The 18,682-nt window shown below is 44.8% G+C and overlaps 1 protein-coding gene across 3 annotated transcripts in view; it reads left to right on the forward strand.

Annotated features, from left to right (window-relative positions):
* Positions 1 to 18,682, forward strand: part of LOC121533787 (ephrin type-B receptor 3-like) — a 106,040-nt gene that overhangs the window by 43,331 nt on the left and 44,027 nt on the right. For 2 of the 3 annotated variants that reach the window (XM_041840023.2, XM_041840024.2), the window contains exons 2-3: positions 11,267 to 11,331; positions 17,501 to 18,173. In XM_041840023.2, coding sequence (XP_041695957.2) covers positions 11,267 to 11,331; positions 17,501 to 18,173 — 738 coding nt within the window. Of the gene's footprint in view, positions 1 to 11,266; positions 11,332 to 17,500; positions 18,207 to 18,682 lie in introns of all 3 variants that reach the window. The other variant, XM_041840022.2, reaches the window with a different exon arrangement.

The following is an 18,682-nucleotide window of genomic DNA, read 5'->3' on the forward strand; positions in this document are numbered from 1 at the left end:
CCTTCAAACTTCACCAGGGAGTGGTTTCCTTTCAAATTATGAGTGACAACTCGGTCCAAACCTCCTGGTGCCACACTCTTGGCTCCTGCCACTGTAGCCATCACAAAGTGTATGCACAAGCTGCATTTTGAATGCCTTCAGGGACCAGCGCCTGTGGTTTCTGGGAAGGGGCCTTTGCAGGGTCCCCCACACTAGTCTACCGACGCCGCCCTCAGGGTACTATACATAGGAACAGTGCCTTGCAAAAGTATTCATCCCCCTTGGCATTTTTCCTATTTTGTTGCATTGCAACACTCCTCTGTCCTCGCTCCACATCTCTATCCCTCCAATCATCTCTAACTCCTCTTCCTCCCTGCCTTCTGCTGCTGAGCCCTGACTCTCCACATCACTTCCCTCACTTTCACTGACCTAGAGGAACAGAGTAACAGAGCGAGAGAGAGAGAGAGACAGACAGACAGACAGAGCACACACACACACACACACACACACACACACACACACACACACACACACACACACACAGTATATAGTATAATCATGTGGTACCCCAGGAAGAGTAACTGCTGCATGTGTAATAGCTAATGGGAATCCTAATCAACTAAACTAAATCATGATGCTATACAGCACTTTCAATCAATCCCATTTCAAATCCCATTTCACACAAACACACTTATAATCATCATAAAGCAATACAGCACTTGCATTCAACTATTCAATCATCAATCAAAATCATTTTATAAAGCCCTTAGTGGCCAGATTGTGTCTCGATTCACTGTGTGCATATATGTTCATTAGACTGATGGATATTCAGACATCATAGAGCACACAAAAAGACGTTCATAAATATGCTCATAGATGACCAGCAGAGTTAGATTATAACCATAAAGGCTATATATGGTACACACAGGTCCTAATCCAGGCACTTGTCATCTCCCATCTGGATTACTGCAACTCGCTGTTGGCTGGGCTCCCTGCCTGTGCCATTAAACCCCTACAACTCATCCAGAATGCCGCAGCCTGTCTGGTGTTCAACCTTCCCAAGTTCTCTCACGTCACCCCCCTCCTCCGCACACTCCACTGGCTTCCAGTTGAGGCTCGCATCCGTTACAAGACCATGGTGCTTGCCTATGGAGCAGTGAGGGGAACGGCACCTCCGTACCTTCGGGCTCTGATCAGTCCCTACACCCAAACGAGGGCATTGCGTTCATCCACCTCTGGCCTGCTGGCTCCCCTTCCTCTGCGGAAGCATAGTTCCCGCTCAGCCCAGTCAAAACTGTTCGCTGCTCTGGCACCCCAATGGTGGAACAAGCTCCCTCACGACGCCAGGACGGCGGAGTCACTCACCACCTTCCGGAGACATTTGAAACCCCACCTCTTTAAGGAACACCTGGGATAGGATAAAGTAATCCCCCCCCCAAAAAAATTTAAAAAAAATTAAATTAAATAAAAAAAAATAAAAAAAAGTATAATTGTAAAGTGGTTATCCCACTGGCTATAGGGTGAATGCACCAATTTGTAGTCGCTCTGGATAAGAGCGTCTGCTAAATGACGTAAATGTGCCCTTGAGCAAGGCACTTAACCCTAATTGCTCCTGTAAGTCGCTCTGGATAAGAGCGTCTGCTAAATGACTAAAATGTAATGTAAATGTAAGACCCATGGTCAGATGACTTAGTTAGCTGGTTGTTTTTGTAGGGAGGGAGTGAGACGATCAAGTGACAGCGTCGCGAGCGAAGCACAATGTTGTCGCCTCCACTCAACTCTCGTTTTCTTGCCTGACAGACAACTACAGAGTTAGATAATGTTAGCCGATTAGTTAAAAATGAATAGCACCAGTAGAAACAGGACAAAACAAGCAACTGGCTATATAAACAAATGTCACTGTAACTCAATATCATTTGAGCTCCACTGTGCGGGCTTCTACCATAACGCGACAGCTAAGCAAGCTGTCAAATAATAGGGAAACGAGGCAATGTATAGCCTATGAATATCTGTAACTAGCAAACATGACAAACCATAACCTAAATCCAACAGATAAATATCAATTATTCTAATCTCTATTTCGTGGCTAGTTAGCTGGTTGTCTGTATGGCTAAAGTAGTGACAGTGACAGATTGACATTTCGTGAGCACAGCACACATTTACAGCCACACAACTTTTCAAGCTAGCTGGCCTGGTCAGCCAAACCTAACAGCCAAACGTTGACGGCCGCTATCGGTTCTAAAAGTGTAATTAAAGAGAGAAATGTTGTTCGGCATAGGAGAATAGCTGTGGGGAATGGGTGCCAAAGTAAGTGATGTTAAAATGGTATGGTAGAGAGGAGTCGAGGTATAAATAGACGGGATTGAAAGCTGGGTAATGGCCTGTTTGATATTATGGAGCGTGCAGCACGTGGCTATTTTCGGTATCATGGAGGGCTTTTTATAGGATTTTGGAACGTGTACCTGAGAATGAGTGTGTGATCGCGTGCTTATCTGTCACGATTATGGAGTAGGTACTATGAATCAATCAATACACAAGGGTTGTGGTTACAGTGTGTTTAAATATGAATCATAATCCTGGTCTTGTAGCCTGAAGGTAGTGTGAGCTTATACTGATCTCAACCAACAGCTGGCTGTACAGACACACACACACACACACACACACAGGCTTGAAGATTCACACACATTAACACACACACTTGTGGCCACACACACACACACACACACACACACACACACACACACACACACACACACACACACACACACACACTTGCAGATTCACACACATTAACACACACACTTGTGGCCACACACACACACACACACACACACACACACACACACACACACATACGCACACACACACACACACACACACACATACACACACACACACAGCGGTCAGATCTCCATTTCCATATGCAGATGCTATGGGCAAGGGTAAACCTGCTCCTACCTTGGTTTGTATTTTTCAACCCAGGCAGTTGAGTCATCGCTGAGAATATCAGATTATAGAATCAAACAGACATACTGGCAGACCGAGACTGCTTGAAAACAACTCACACAGTGATTTGAAGATTGATTGATGACTAGACTAAATACAGCACTGTATTCATGTTTGCTGCGATGGCAAATGTGTGCAATTACTAGATTGAAGTAGTAAGACAAACATTATCTCTGAAGAAGGTTAAATAAGTAAAGAAATATTAATGGAGGAAAGTTTAATCGGATAAAGTGGAATGAAATCCTTTTAAAGGATTGGTTCACTATTTCTGAACAAAATCTCTATTTTTGATGTAAATGACATATTATAGAAGGGTCCAGACAATATTTTAGCAATTTCACTTGGTTTTGAGAAACTTACTCCAACCGCAATTGCTCGTTCTGCAGTATGGGGGCTACGTAAAAACGTGAACAAAGGCTCCAAAACACCCAAATACGTCCTTAGAAACAGCAAAGCACTCAGTATAGTGATGCAGGTCTTTAGATGTTGTACACATGAAATTGTGTTATTTTGAACTTTATCTACAACATTATATTCCATTATGTGTGACTCGAGCGGTTTCCCCTACCAGCTGTGCTGTGTGGGCTACACAGAGAAGCAGCACAGCTGGTAGGGAAAACTGCAGATCAAGCAATGAGGAAGTTTATTGTGGGTGGGAATAGTTTCTCAAAACATTTTAGTCATTTAGCAGACGCTCTTATCCAGAGCGACTTACAGTTAGTGAGTGCATACCTTTATTTTTATTAATTTTTTTATACTGGCCCCCCGTGGGAATCGAACCCACAACCCTGGCGTTGCAAACACCATGCTCTACCAACTGAGCTACATCCCTGCCGGCCATTCCCTCCCCTACCCTGGGCCAATTGTGTGCTGCCCCATGGGTCTCCCGGTCGTGGCCGGCTACGACAGAGGCTGGATACGAACCAGGATCTCTAGTGGCATAGCTAGCACTGCGATGCAGTGCCTTAGACCACTACACCACTCGGGAGAAAACGAAGTGAAATCACTAAAAAAAGTGTCTGGACCCTTGCCATTTACATCAAAATAGAGATTTGATTTAAAAAATTGTGAACTAATCCTTTAAGATCTGGTATAGTGAAAAAATGGTCCCTCAGAAATCCAAGCCAATGCGTGATTTCCTGTAATTAGAGCCCAATACATGGCGGATCTAGATTATTTGAAATCACATGGTCTGAGTGTCATAAATCAGTTTGGGGTTGAGGATGACTACATCGCAGAGCAGGGGAGGAGTTTCGGTGTTTGTGTGCGTGCGCAGCCCGACAGCGTAACGTCATACGGTGAAACATGGCCATAAAAGCAGTTAGTCTTCTCTTAGACATGTTAGCTTCCCCTTAGACAAGACCTGAACACTATCATTAAAGTCCCGTCATCATACTGTCAGCATCAGCAGTACTGCACACAAACACACACACACGCACACGCACACACACACACACACACACACACACACACACACACACACACACACACACACACACACACACACACACACACACACACACACACACACACACACACACACACACACACACACACACACACACACACACACACAGGACAGGCACACCTGGTTTGCAGACAGCCGCCCTAGGGGCTACCTGTTCGTCAGATCCTCTCTGCTCTGTAATTACAAGTTGTAGCGAAAGAAAAGGGGGAGTGTGGAGAGGGGGGCTGAGCGAGAGAAAGAAAGAATGGCAGAAAAGACAAAAGAGACCCATTCCACTGGCAATACAGGAACTAGTATAGACTTCATGAGCTCTTGAAAGCACACACGCACGCATGCACACACACACACAGGCACGCACACACATACACACACTCCAAAAATCCACACACCACCAGAGGAATATTGTGCTTGAGTCAGCCTTTCCCTTCTCAGTTGTTTCAGTTTGAGAACAAGCCCATGTCTGAGACTCTACTCCACCAACGTGATCAAAGCTCCAGTCTTCATTTTAACTCCCCGTGGCCATGACTCCTCTCCCTTCATGATGCCTACGTGAACTCAGATCCCCACTCAATTCCTACACTCCCTTTATGTTTTGTTTGTCACGTCAAAGGCCTTTGCTTCTATCCCGTCATCTACTTTACTGTTGCCACCGCTGTCTAGGCTGCCAACAAAATTAAATATATTAATTGCATTTTATCGTAGTCACCACACCGCCACCATTTATTAAACGCTGCATAAAAATGGCTAGCCAACCAAGCAATGAGGCAAACAGTCAGAGGAACCTTTAACACTATTAACTCTGGAATCTGTTTGATAAGCCAAGTAAATGTGGGGGCCAACAAACTGTGTGGCCCCTGAAGACTGTGTTCATTAGTGTAGCCCGCAGTGAGAGAGCTCATTTACCCAGCATTGACAGTGGAACCCTGTTAGTACACAGAGGCAAGCGCTCTGCGACAGCCATTGTGGCATGAGTGACAGCGAGTGGCGAGGTTGAGAGTAGGGGGGCTAGGGGCGAGGTGTCATGGGAGATGGGGTGATTTGGGGGGAGGTGTGGGGTGGGTAGAAGGGGGTCTTTTGAGGGAATTCCACAGCCACCTACATCAAGCCCGTCAACCAATTAGCACAAAACGGGGGTCCCCTCCTAATCATGGCAGTGTACCGCGGTACAAAGGGAGAGAGGCTGCCTGCCCCATTTGAATTTAAATAGGGTTTTTCCTCTCTCTCTCCTCTTTCTCTCTCTCTCTTTCTCTCTATTTTCCTCTCTCTCTCTGCCTCGCCCTCTCCTCTTGGCTTGATAAAAGCAGCAGCAACAAAAGCAGCCTACAAAGCAATTAGGCTAATATAGCACTAATACGTTTAACGTTGGGGGTCCTCTCGTCATTGTTGACACATTTCACTGTTTTGTGGCTAAACAGAGCTGAAGTGTTTGGCAACGGTGCAGGCTTGGCCTTTGTTGAAGCCGAGTTGCCATGTGCCGGTGTGTTTCTCTGGAATGACACAACAAAGGCGCTCGGAAGAGAGAAAAACGATAATTAACTGGCGAAAGAGAGGAACTCGAGACAGAAACGCTGAAGTGTGTGTTCAACGGTTTATGCTGAAAAAGAAAAAAGAAAGATCATCAGAATTTTGAAGACAGGCTAAACTGTAGTGTAGTTGCTGACCGTGTTTTTGGAGAGAATTCACTAATTAACGTTAGCGTAACTGAGCTAACACAACATTTAGCATTCAAGAAGTCACTGAAACACAAACAAATATCCATTGACATTCCCTACCAAATTAGAAAATATCTCCTCCCGTAACTGAACTGTTGAGGGGTCAACGGTAAAAAGAGGCTACTTGCAAAAAATAACAACAACGTGTTTGTAGGTACTAGCAACACACTACTAGATAATCCCTCACCTGTCTGCTCTTCCTGGCCTGGGAGTTAGGTTAGGCCTATGAAACGACACATTCTTCTGTGTCAATAATGGTGCTTTTGCCTCTCCCCCATTCCCTGTTCCCCTTTCTTCTTTTTTTGAGATGCCTGGTTGTTTGAACAAATAAATATTTTAAGAGGTTTGTAACCCTGGGTGCTGTGTGTGTGTGTTTGTGTGTTTCGGACTCAATAGGAACGAGTGTTTCAATAGCTCCCCCTGTTATTAGGCCTGCTCTGTCATTAGGAGATTAGAGTATAGGGGCCGGCCTTGTCGGGTATGTGTGTGTGTGTGTGTGTGTGTGTGTTTGTGTGCCTGCCTGCCTGTATGTTAATATGTGTGCCTGCGTATGTGTGTGTGTGTGATGTCTGTCTGTGTCAGTTCTCACGGCACTACCTTTATCATCCATGTTTCATGGTGTTTATATTCTCTGTGTATGAACCAGGGTCAGTGAGTCATGTTTATATCATAGCTTTTGTGTCACTCCTCCTCCGCACCTCTCCCTCACTGTACACAGTGCTGATCCAGGTAGGGTAGAGCTAACCTACATCGTAAATAACACTTTTATTCAGCAATCCCCTATGACTCAGGGATCTTCCGCCCATCATAATAATATGCCATTTAGCAGAAGCTTTTATCCAAAGCAACTTACAGTCATGCGTGCATACATTTTTGTGTATGGGTGGTCCCGGGGATCGAACCCACTACCTTGGCGTTACAAGCGCCGTGCTCTACCAGTTGAGCTACAGAGGACCAGTACAGTATAGGTGGTTGGAAAACATCTACCTCTGGCCAGACTTACTGTACCATCCATCATTACACAGTCAACAGAGCTAAAGCTTCACATACTGTATGAAGAGAGTAAATAAAGAGATAGAGAAAGAGATGTAGAGAGAGAGAGAAAGAGAAATGAAGGGTTGTAAAGAAAGAGAGGTAGAGAAAGAGAGATAGATGGATGGATGGATTAAAAGCATAAAAGCACCAATGCATCTGTATTCTCTGACAGGCTCTCCGGGGGCCACCTCCCATGATGTAGTTTTTACTGGAATAAATTTGCATGTCAGTTTGGCCACTATCCTATAGCCAACTGCCCCAGTTTATGTAGTACACTGCTTTTATGACACCGCCTTTTATAGCGTTACTCTATCGATGTTTTATCCTCTGTCTGACATCCTCAAGTGTTACTCTCTCAGATTGTGGTGTCCCATCGTAAAACTTCAAAAGGACAGTTGGAAGGTTAAAATGGGCTAAAAATGATACGATGGAAAATATATTTTTAGCTGTGTATCTTTGTTTCTTTCAAGAGTTGTCTGTCAGTGTTTTATTTGTCAGGGCCTTTAAGAGCTCTCTTGCCTAGCATGTTAGTCATGTTAGCTCTCTGTGTATACTTTTTTTTGCAATGGCCCAGTAAGAAGAAAAAAAAAAACTATGTTGTTTTGGCTTATATTTTGTATGGAAAACATTTATGTCGGGCTCATAGTGATTGTATTGCAGTTCCATAGTGAGGATGGACACGGTGTGTGCCCTCTTGCTGGCCTTGTGGCCCTTTCTGATTTTGGGGAGTGATGACGATCCGGGTTATGGAGGGGTCACTGTGGCAGTGCACTGCCCCATTGACTCAGGATTGACTCTTCATTGCTGGGCACAATGAGGGGGCTTTGCCGTAGTATACACTGTTTACACACCAGCCGAGAGCTCAAACAAAACAGAAAGCTGCAGAACCTACTGGCTGGGCCACTGCACGTGCGTACACTCCTGTCCTGAATGTTCCATGGTTAACACTGAGTCAGGCCTTCCACGCACTGTCTCTGTGTGTGTGTGTGTGTGTGTGTGTGTATCACACACTGCCGTTATCAGTGAGGTCAGCAGTAATGTAGGGTGTACATGGTCTGTTTTAAAAGACTATGTACTTTAGTAGCTTTACACTGTATAATTTTGTACCTCATCATCTCCCTGTGTGGTTTCTTGCTTGTAAGGGGTCTGACAATAACACTGTAATGTTGTGTGAGTCAGATGGGGAAGTCCTAAGCAAAGTGGATACACACATACTATCATGTACACACTGACACTTTCTCTCAGATGCTATCACTCATACTTAACAGGGTGACATCAATGGGACATTTCTGCAAAAGAAAGAGAGGCTACAAAGCTTGTCTGACTCACAGAGAGTGGTCTTTGAGTTTGATGCGGTGCAAGAATATCTGCTTTTGTCAGCGTTAGTGTTTCAATGCAGGAATTTGCAGTCGGAAAAGGAGATTTGTTTTAGCTCCCTTTTTCATGTCAAATGTCCTGTCAATTCACCTGGTACACTTGAAACAGACTAAGAGAGAGAGAAAGAGTGAACGAATTGGCGAGGGCACTAGAGTCTGCAGCACCCGGCCTCACCCTACTAGAATCTGAAGTAAAATGTCTACTGTTTGCTGATGATCTGGTGCTTCTGTCCCCAACCAAGGAGGGCCTACAGCAGCACCTAGATCTTCTGCACAGATTATGTCAGACCTGGGCTCTGACAGTAAATCTCAGTAAGACAAAGCTGTGTATCTGTGTTCCAAAAAAGGTCCAGTTGCCAGGACCTCAAATACAAATTCCATCTAGACACCGTTGCCCTAGAGCACACAAAAAACTATACATACAGTACCTCGGCCTAAACATCAGCACCACAGGTAACTTCCACAAAGCTGTGAACGATCTGAGAGACAAGGCAAAAAGGTCCTTCTACGCCATCAAAAGGAACATACAATTTGACATACCAATTACGATCTGGCAAAAAATACTTGAATCAGTTATAGAACCCATTGCTCTTTATGGTTGTGATGTCTGGCGTCCGCTCACCAACCAAGAATTCACAAAATGGGACAAACACCAAATTGAGACTGCATGCAGAATTCTGCAAAAATATCCTCAGTGTACAACATAAAACACAAAAAAAATGCATGCAGAGCAGAATTAGGCTGATACCCGCTAATTATCAAAATCCAGAAAAGAGCCATTCAATTCTACAACCACCTAAAAGGAAGCGATTCCCAAACCTTCCATAACAAAGCCATCACGTACAGAGAGATTAACCTGGAGTAGAGTCCCCTAAGCAAGCTGGTCCAGGGGCTCTGTTCACAAACACAAACAGACCCCACAGAGCCCCACGACAGCAACACAATTAGACCCAACCAAAACATGAGAAAACAAAAAGATAATTACTTGACACATTGGAAATAATTAACAAAAAAACAGCAAACTAGAATGTTATTTGGCCCTAAACATAGGGCACACAGTGGCAGAATACCTGACCATTGTCACAGACCCAAAATTTATGAAAGCTTTGAATATGTACAGACTCAGTGAGCATAGCCTTGCTATTGAGAGAAGCCGCCATTGGCAGACAGGCTATGTGCACATTGCCCACAAAATGAGGTGGAAACTGAGTTGCACTTCCTAACCTACTGCCAAATGTATGAATATATTAGAGACACATATTACACAGACCCACAAATAATTAAAAAACAAATCAATTTTTTATAAACTCCCATATCTATAGGGTGAAATACCACAGCAGCAAGACTTGTGACCTGTTGCCACAAGAAAAGGGCAGCCAGTGAAGAGCAAACACCATTGTAAATACAACCCATATTTATGTTTATTTATTTTCCCTTTTGTACTTTAACTATTTGCACATCATTACAACATTGTATATAGCCATAATATGACATTTGAAATGTCTCTATTCCTTTGGAACTTTTGTGAGTGTAATGTGTACTGTTCATTTTATATTGTTTATTTCACTTTTGTTTATGATCTATTTCACTTGCTTTGGCAATGTAAACATATGTTTCCCATGCCAATAAAGCCCTTTGAATTGAAATTCAATTGAGAGGAGAGAGAGAGAGAGAGAGAGAGAGAGAGAGAGAGCGAGAGAACATGTAAAAAAGCTCTCTCTCAAGGAAAATGCAATTGTGAAAAAAAGGAACATCTTTCGATTTTACAGTCAGAGACAAAGAGAGCCAACATGCAAACATTGGCTCACTTTTGGCATCGCACCATTCCATGATCTTTACTGTCTTGTAGAACAGCAGAGTGGTAGGATAATAACACATGCTGTTGCTAAATACTGCTTCCCAAGTGCCAGGTAGTAAAATAGTTCATTTATAGTGTTCCCCTCCCAACACTCTCTCTCTCTTCTCTCTCTCTCACACAGCAAGACTGTTTGCCTAGGCAATGGAAAGAGGGAAGAGTAGAAGGAGAGAGAAAAGAGGGAAAGGGGATTTGCTGGTTTTTAAAAAGCAAGGGAAATTTAAGTATATTGACCTTTCAGAGATTTTATTTTGTGCTACTGGGGGTTTATGACACCCTTATCCTTGCCTTCTATTCAGGTTATATACAGTATCTTCTTGAGTTTTATAAATTGTTACCCCAAAGTGTGTGTGTGTGTGTGTGTGATTGTGTGTGTGTGTGTGTGTGTGTGTGTGTGTATGTGTGTGTGTGTGTGTGTGAGTGTCCTCATTTGCACGTGCGAAAGAAGCGGAATAGTCTCTCAGTGAAACTCATTGTTGTTTCCTGGCCCTGTAAAAACATGTGTAATTAAATGAAATTAGTTTTACGCTAAATGTAGAATATTTTTCTCAGCTAATTATTCAAGTTCAGCAGCTTACTGAGTGGTAGTAACTATCTTATTATCTATCAATAAGTCATTTCCTCTCCTTGGACAAGGTAGTTACCTGGATTCAGCATACTTTGGTCAGGGCTACTGGGGGAATGTCAATGAATCTATTCATTATGGCAGAATACTTCAGAACGAACTGGTGTTTGAATGATGCTGTTATCTTGGTAACTGTTGAAGGTTTACTTGACTTCATCTGTGTCAGTTCCTTTTTGGCTAAAGTGTTTGTCTCCTTTTGTCTGTTTGCAGAAACATTAATGGACACCAAGTGGGCCACAACAGAACTAGCCTGGACCGCACATCCTGAAACTGGGGTAAGTTGTTGGAGTGTGTCTGTGTGTGTGTCTCTCTTTGTTTCAGTGATCATGTGTGTATGTATGTGTGTGTGTGTGTGTGTGTGCACAATGCATGTGTGTGTATGTGTATGCACGTGTGTAGGTGTCCATAGCTACAGTACATTTTTACCAGGAGATCTGTTCACAGGATATGTGTGACTACCACAGCATGTGTGTGTACTAAGATGAAAATCATAGACAAGTACCACAAGATCTGATCTCACCCCTCGCCTATCACAGAGATCCTTTCAAGTGCTCTGCACTTGAGACATTTTTGAAAAATGCCAACCAGCTCTATTTAACTAACCCTAAAATACTTTTAAGGGTGACCTGTTGCACACACGGCCCACCAAATCTCCCCGCACACAAAGTAACAGTGACAACACCATCTTGGTTTCCCATGTGTCCCCCTACAATGGGAGATAGTGTCCCCCCCTCCCCTCGCCTTTCTGTGGACTCTAGACCTTATCTTGTGGCTTCGGGTTAACAGAGAATCCCCTTCTCACCCTCCTGGCAATGCCAACCCAGCTGCTCCCAACCCTCCATCCCCTACTTTACTTCCGAGCAACCTAGCACTAATACAGGGAAACACTGGGGTGACCTCAGCCACAACAATCAGCAGGTTTCCCGAACTCCCGCTCACCCCCTCCATGCTCCCCCATCCCCTCATATAAACCTTACCAATGCTCCCACCAGTTCCCCCCCTTTTCCCTCCCCACCACACCCTAACATATGCTTATTTTCAGGACATACAGTGGGCCCCCCCTCCTCTATTCCCCCTTTCTAAAAACAGAGGGTTGGATGATTCCGTTGTCCACATGGCGATATATTTCCCTCTCGCTCGTCTTTGTGTTTCTGTGGAATGCGCCACAGACGGTGGTTGTCCCGTCTCATTCTTCCCTCTCTTCTCTTCTCCTTTTCTTATTTTCATCCCACATGTGATGGTCCTGCTGTCTCAATTGGCAGGGATCCCCTTCATTTTGTATTTTCTTTATTTATTTACGATGCATGCCCACATTTATTTATTTTGGTTGTCTGTGCTGTCTGCTTGTGTCAGACTCTAATTATTTAGGGTGACAAGGGTTTCTACAGAGGAGATTGGTGGCAATGTGGTGGTTGTGGGGAAAACCTAAACAACGCACAGAGAGGGAATGCACTTATTTCAGAGAGAGAGGGAGAGAGAGGGGATGAGAGAGAGAGGGGGAGAGAGGGGGTGAGAGAGAGGGAGAGCGATAGAGAATGAGGCAAGAGAGAATGAGGAGAAAGAGAGAGAGACTCCCCTATTCCCCTATCTCTGTGTTCCTTTCATTATGACAGCGGTGGTTGGTGGCGAGGTGGCATTGAGTCACAGGAGGTTGGTGCCACCTTAATTGGGGAGAATGGACTCGTGGTAATGGCTGGAGCATTACCACGATTCCATTTGCTCCGTTCCGGCCATTATTAGGAGCCTTGAGTGTTAGTCTTTAACGTGCGCACCAATCGGAGTGGTCTCCTACTGCATTCTGCAGCCGCCCAGAGACCAATCTCCCTCTCCTCTTCCATTTCCTCCCAGATTGCTCTCTGCTTATGCTCATAAGCGCCACTGCTCTGCCTGCCCGACAAAACATTAATTATAGTGACTCCAGCAGCAGTATTAACAGAGAAGAGAGAATGTATGTGAGAAGGTACGCGTCCAGGTCTGAGTCACTGTCTCTCTTTCACATTCTACATGTAGGGAGGCCACCTCTTCTCGCTTTGTACATAAGTCTGTTACAGAGCTGTGTGTATAGACATAGGAAGACAAACACAGATATAGACTGAGCGGCATCTCTCCACATGACAATAACAGGCCTGGAGGGTCTAGAGGCAAACACACCAGTGTGACGCAGCGTGGTGCTGCTAGGGCCTGATACAAATTGACCTCTGTTTGTGTGTGTGTGATAGACAGTATCTCCACATACCATTCTACCCAAGATTTGGAAGGGTGTGTATGTGTATGCAATGTGTACGTAAAGTGAGCTGTGTGTGTGTGTGTGTGTTATTGTTATGTATGTCTGTTTATGTCTGCGTCTGGATCTTTCTCTTGTCTGTGTCTGTATGTGTGTGTGTGTGTGTGTGTGTGTGTGTGTGTGTGTGTGTGTGTGTATGTGTCTGTGCACGCATGCACATGTGGCATGCCATTTCTCCCCAAACAGATGGGCGTTGAAGGGGGAATTCCAAGCTCTAGCGCGGTAAATGGCTCTCCCTGGGCTCAGTATGTAGCCTCCAGGGGGTTTCACAGAAACAGAAAACAAGGTGTTGCTAGTGACCAGACAGCCTGTAGCCTTTAGCCTGTAGCCTTTAGCATGTAGCCCTTATTATGCAGCATGTACAGTGAGGGAAAAAAGTATTTGATCCCCTGCTGATTTTGTACGTTTGCCCACTGACAAAGAAATGATCAGTCTATAATTTAAATGGTACATTTATTTGAACAGTGAGAGACAGAATAACACCAACAAAATCCAGGAAAGGCATGTAAAAATGTTTATAAATTGATTTGCATTTTAATGAGGGAAATAAGTATTAGTGCTCCTAATCTCAGCTTGTTACCTGTATAAAAGACACCTGTCCACAGAAGCAATCAATCAGATTCCAAACTCTCCACCATGGCCAAGACAAAAGAGCTCTCCAATGATGTTAGGGACAAGATTGTAGACCTACACAAGGCTGAAATGGGCCATCGTCAAGCAGCTTGGTGAGAAGGTGATAACAGTTGGTGCGATTACTCGCAAATGAAAGAAACACACAAGAACTGTCAATCTCCCTCGGCCTGGGGCTCCATGCAAGATCTCACCTCGTGGAGTTGCAATGATCATGAGAACGGTGAGGAATCAGCCCACAACTACATGGGAGGATCTTGTCAATGATCTCAAGGCAGCTGGGACCATAGTCACAAAGAAAACAATTGGTAACACACTACGCCGTGAAGGACTGAAATCCTGCAGCGCACGCAAGGTCCCCCTGCTCAAGAAAGCACATATACAGGCCTGTCTGAAGTTTGCCAATGAACATCTGAATGATTCAGAGGAGAACTGGGTGAAAGTGTTGCCAATGCTGCCTATGACCCCAAGAACACCATCCCCACCGTCAAACATGGAGGTGGAAACATTATGCTTTGGGGGTGTTTTTCTGCTAAGGGGACAGGACAACTTCACCGCATCAAAGGGACGATGGACGGGGACATGTACCGTACCGTCAAATCTTGGGTGAGAACCTCCTTCCCTCAGCCAGGGCATTGAAAATGGGTCGTGGATGGGTATTCCAACATGACAATGACCCAAAACACACGGCCAAGGCAACAAAGGAGTGGATCAAGAAGAAGCACATTAAGGTCCTGGAGTGGCCTAGCCAGTCTCCAGACCTTAATCCCATAGAAAATCTGTGGAGGGAGCTGAAGGTTCGAATTGTCAAACGTCAGGCTCGAAACCTTAATGACTTGGAGAAGATCTGCAAAGAGGAGTGGGACAAAATCCCTCCTGAGATGTGTGCAAACCTGGTGGCCAACTACAAGAAACGTCTGACCTCTGTGATTGCCAACAAGGGTTTTGCCACCAAGTACTAAGAGGGGTCAAATACTTATTTCCCTCATTAAAATGCAAATCAATTTATAACATTTTTGACATGCGTTTTTCTGGATTTTTTTGTTGTTATTCTGTCTCTCACTGTTCAAATAAACCCACCATTAAGATTATAGACTGATCATGTCTTTGTCAGTTGGCAAACGTACAGAATCAGCAGGGGATCAAATACTTTTTTCCCTCACTGTAGTTGTAGCATGTTGCATGTAGCATGCAGGAGCCCACAGCTCTAATGACTGTTGTTAGCATGGTTCTATTAGCAGACCACACATGGGCTTACAGGTTGGTACATGCTAGGTACATGTTAACTTTGCTACATACTAAGCTTTGAGGAAACTAGTGTGACAACTAGCATTCATGGCTAATCCTTGACTATGTGTTATCTAGCTGTTATCTAGCTGCCTTGGTTGGTATGCAGGTCTGGAAGAAGGCCTGAGTCCTCACATCCCCCTCACATCCTCTGTTATGGCTGCACCAAGGTCCCAGTGAATCTGAAAGTAAAATGTAGTGCATTTGACTGGAAAGGACAAAGGGAAAAGGGAGTTGACTTGTAAAGCTTGCATAACTATTCATCTTGATCCAAATCGATGCCAAAGAATTTGACCCTCTTTGGTAAGCAGGGCTGGTGTGAAGTGTCCGCATCTGTGCTGTACATGTGGTCTCATGGGGTTGACCTCCACACAAACACACGCTCAAACACACACACACACACACACACACACACTCCCTCTCTTCCTCTATCTCCCTCTTGCACACTGGGCAATTTATTACACTGAACTAAATACCCATTGACACTTCATGCATTCTCTCGTCCCATTGACCTGGCTGGTGATTATCGATTCCCCCGCCGGTCCCTTCTCCAGCAGATAGCCCACGTATTAATGCCTTCTCTGGGCCTGATCCTCAGCTAAGCCTAGAGCACAGGTCTAGAGGGTCCTGCTGGATGAATTGCCTATCTCCGCTACATCCACATTAGGCCCCTAATTAAGAGTCTTCAGCCTCAGAGCGAAAACTTTCATTATTTTCTGTTTTTTGCTGTCTGTATTTCAGCAGCGTCCAAAGTTCTGTGGTAAACTAATTTCCCCCAGAGGTGGCAAATTGAAGGCCTATTCAAACCTGGCTCTTGTACATGTTCCAAAGACTGGCGTTACTGCTGTTGTCCAGTATTGAGCCATTGCCTGAGAGTTGTTCCAGATTTGTTATTGCATTGTCTACAGTCTTTAAAAAATGGGTTCTATCGTATGCTTCATATATGGAACCCCTAAAAGTTTTATATAGAACCCTTTTATAGGGTTCATTGATCATCACCCTAGCAGTTCTTCTTCACTGAACCAAAATGGTTCCATATAGAACCCTGCATGGTGCCATTTATGCATTATGGCTACTACTATTAAATAGTAATATATTTAGAGAATAATATAATTTAATAAACAATTAAATAATGCACCAAATACCAGCATAGGTTTATAATTTCTTGTCATTATATGCAAACATAGTTTTGATATATGAACTGGTGGCCAGGGAGGCATCTCTTTGTGTGAATAATGGCCCACGTCAACTCTGACTGACTTCTTTACAATGCAATACAAACAGCAACCCTCACACATACAGTTGAGACAAGCACAGATTCAAGCTAGAGTGTAGGAGGAAGCCCAGGGTATGGGATGACATTCTCTAGTACCAAGCATGTTTGCATTTTCCATTTGGCCCAACTTGAACAGACTGTTTTGCTTCGATTGACGTTATCGTTCTAAACCTCCTCAGCCAAGTGAAGCCATGTATTGAGAAACACATGAAGTTAAACTAGTTGCCGTTCAAAGATAGACCCAAACAGGTCTTTTATGTATTTTCTGTATATATTGACTATTTGCATACATATTTTCATATTTTCATTTAATGAAACCCGTAATCAGAGCTTTGCCTCAGTAATTTATGTATTTGGCTCCCAACAGTGAGAGATAAAGAAGTAGGAAGGAAAGAGAGAAAAGGATACACGTTTCTTTTCACGAGCTGTAGAGGACGATGCGATCATAGCTCCATAATTGAAGCGTAATTGCTTGTGAAGCGATGCGGGCGACTACTCCGAACCTGGAGAATGAGGTAAACAACCAGTGATGTTCGGTTGGGATGCACCTGGATTGACACTCCGCCGTAATTGTGATGAATTCGATGTCCCTTGTTTCCTGCCTCATCACTGCGGTAACCAGAGATGAAAGGCAGCGGTGCGGGTGGAAACGGCCCTCGACTTAACAGCGCCGCTCGGGCGTAATTGAAAAGGCACAAACCGAAAATTTGACTTCCTTTTTCTTTCATCTGTCCATTCCTAACGCCCCCCCATTAGTGGACATAGTATTATTATTAACACACTCCTTAAATCATTCCTTAGCTATCCTGTGTGTGAGAGTGTGTATGTGTGCCAATGTGTTTAAGAATGCATACAGTACATTATAGGACATTTGACCTTTGTTTGACCCTAACACTCATCTCTCTCTCTCTCTCTCTCTTTTATTCCCTCTACCCCCCTCTCTTCCTCCCTCTTTCTCCATCCACAGTGGGAGGAGGTGAGCGGCTACGACGATGCCATGAACCCCATCCGGACGTACCAGGTGTGCAACGTGCGGGAGAGCAACCAGAACAACTGGCTTCGCAGTGACTTCATCCCACGCAAGGATGTCCTCCGTGTCTACGTGGAGATGAAGTTCACTGTGCGCGACTGCAACAGCATCCCCAACATCCCAGGCTCCTGCAAGGAGACCTTCAACCTCTTCTACTACGAGTCCGACTCAGACTCGGCCACGGAGACAAGTCCATTCTGGATGGAGAACCCCTATGTGAAGGTGGACACCATCGCACCCGATGAGAGTTTCTCCATGTTGGAGTCGGGAAGGGTGAACACGAAAGTGCGGAGCTTCGGACCTCTATCCAAGGTTGGGTTTTACCTGGCATTCCAGGACCTGGGGGCTTGTATGTCATTGATATCCGTCCGGGTCTTCTATAAGAAGTGCTCAACCACCATTGCGAACTTCGCCATGTTCCCCGAGACGGCCACGGGGGCTGAGGCCACGTCGCTGGTCATCGCGCCAGGGACATGCGTCTCCAACGCTCTCGAGGTGTCCGTGCCTCTCAAGCTGTACTGCAATGGGGACGGTGAGTGGATGGTTCCTGTTGGCTCGTGCACCTGTGCATCCGGGTTCGAGCCCGCCATGAAGGACACCCAGTGTCAGGGTGAGTGTGACATCAAGGACACTCAATGTCAGGGTGAGTTTTTTGCCGGCCATTTTTGGGTCATCACCCAATGTTCTTGTTCCTTTTGACGTCAGCCATTTTGTGCCAAATGCATCCAGATACTGTACATTTACACCCAACTATCATGAAACAGCGAGAAACACAACACAACCCATCATATAGTCAGTGGCACTCTCTCAACCGAGCCTCTACTCTCATGACCTCAATTTTCCCAGACAGTGAGTTGATGAATAAATAAAAGCGTGGGTGCTGCTGTCAGTAACCTATATGACACCGGAGCAAACTGGAGAGATCTAGGAGGGCCAGATCTGATAGAGAACATAACAGGTTCACAGAAGTCCAGACCAAGGTGAATTAAAACAGCAGGTGTACTCAAATGTACAGGTGACAGAGTGGGGAGGCAGGGAGTGGGAGGAAGAGGAGGGGGTTGTGGAACGTTGGAGAGCAGGGGAGATGAGAGGTAGGCCACTGTCAGTTATCGTTTGGCA

Source organism: Coregonus clupeaformis, chromosome 18 (assembly GCF_020615455.1).
Source record: "Coregonus clupeaformis isolate EN_2021a chromosome 18, ASM2061545v1, whole genome shotgun sequence".
Taxonomy (NCBI): Eukaryota; Metazoa; Chordata; class Actinopteri; order Salmoniformes; family Salmonidae; genus Coregonus; species Coregonus clupeaformis.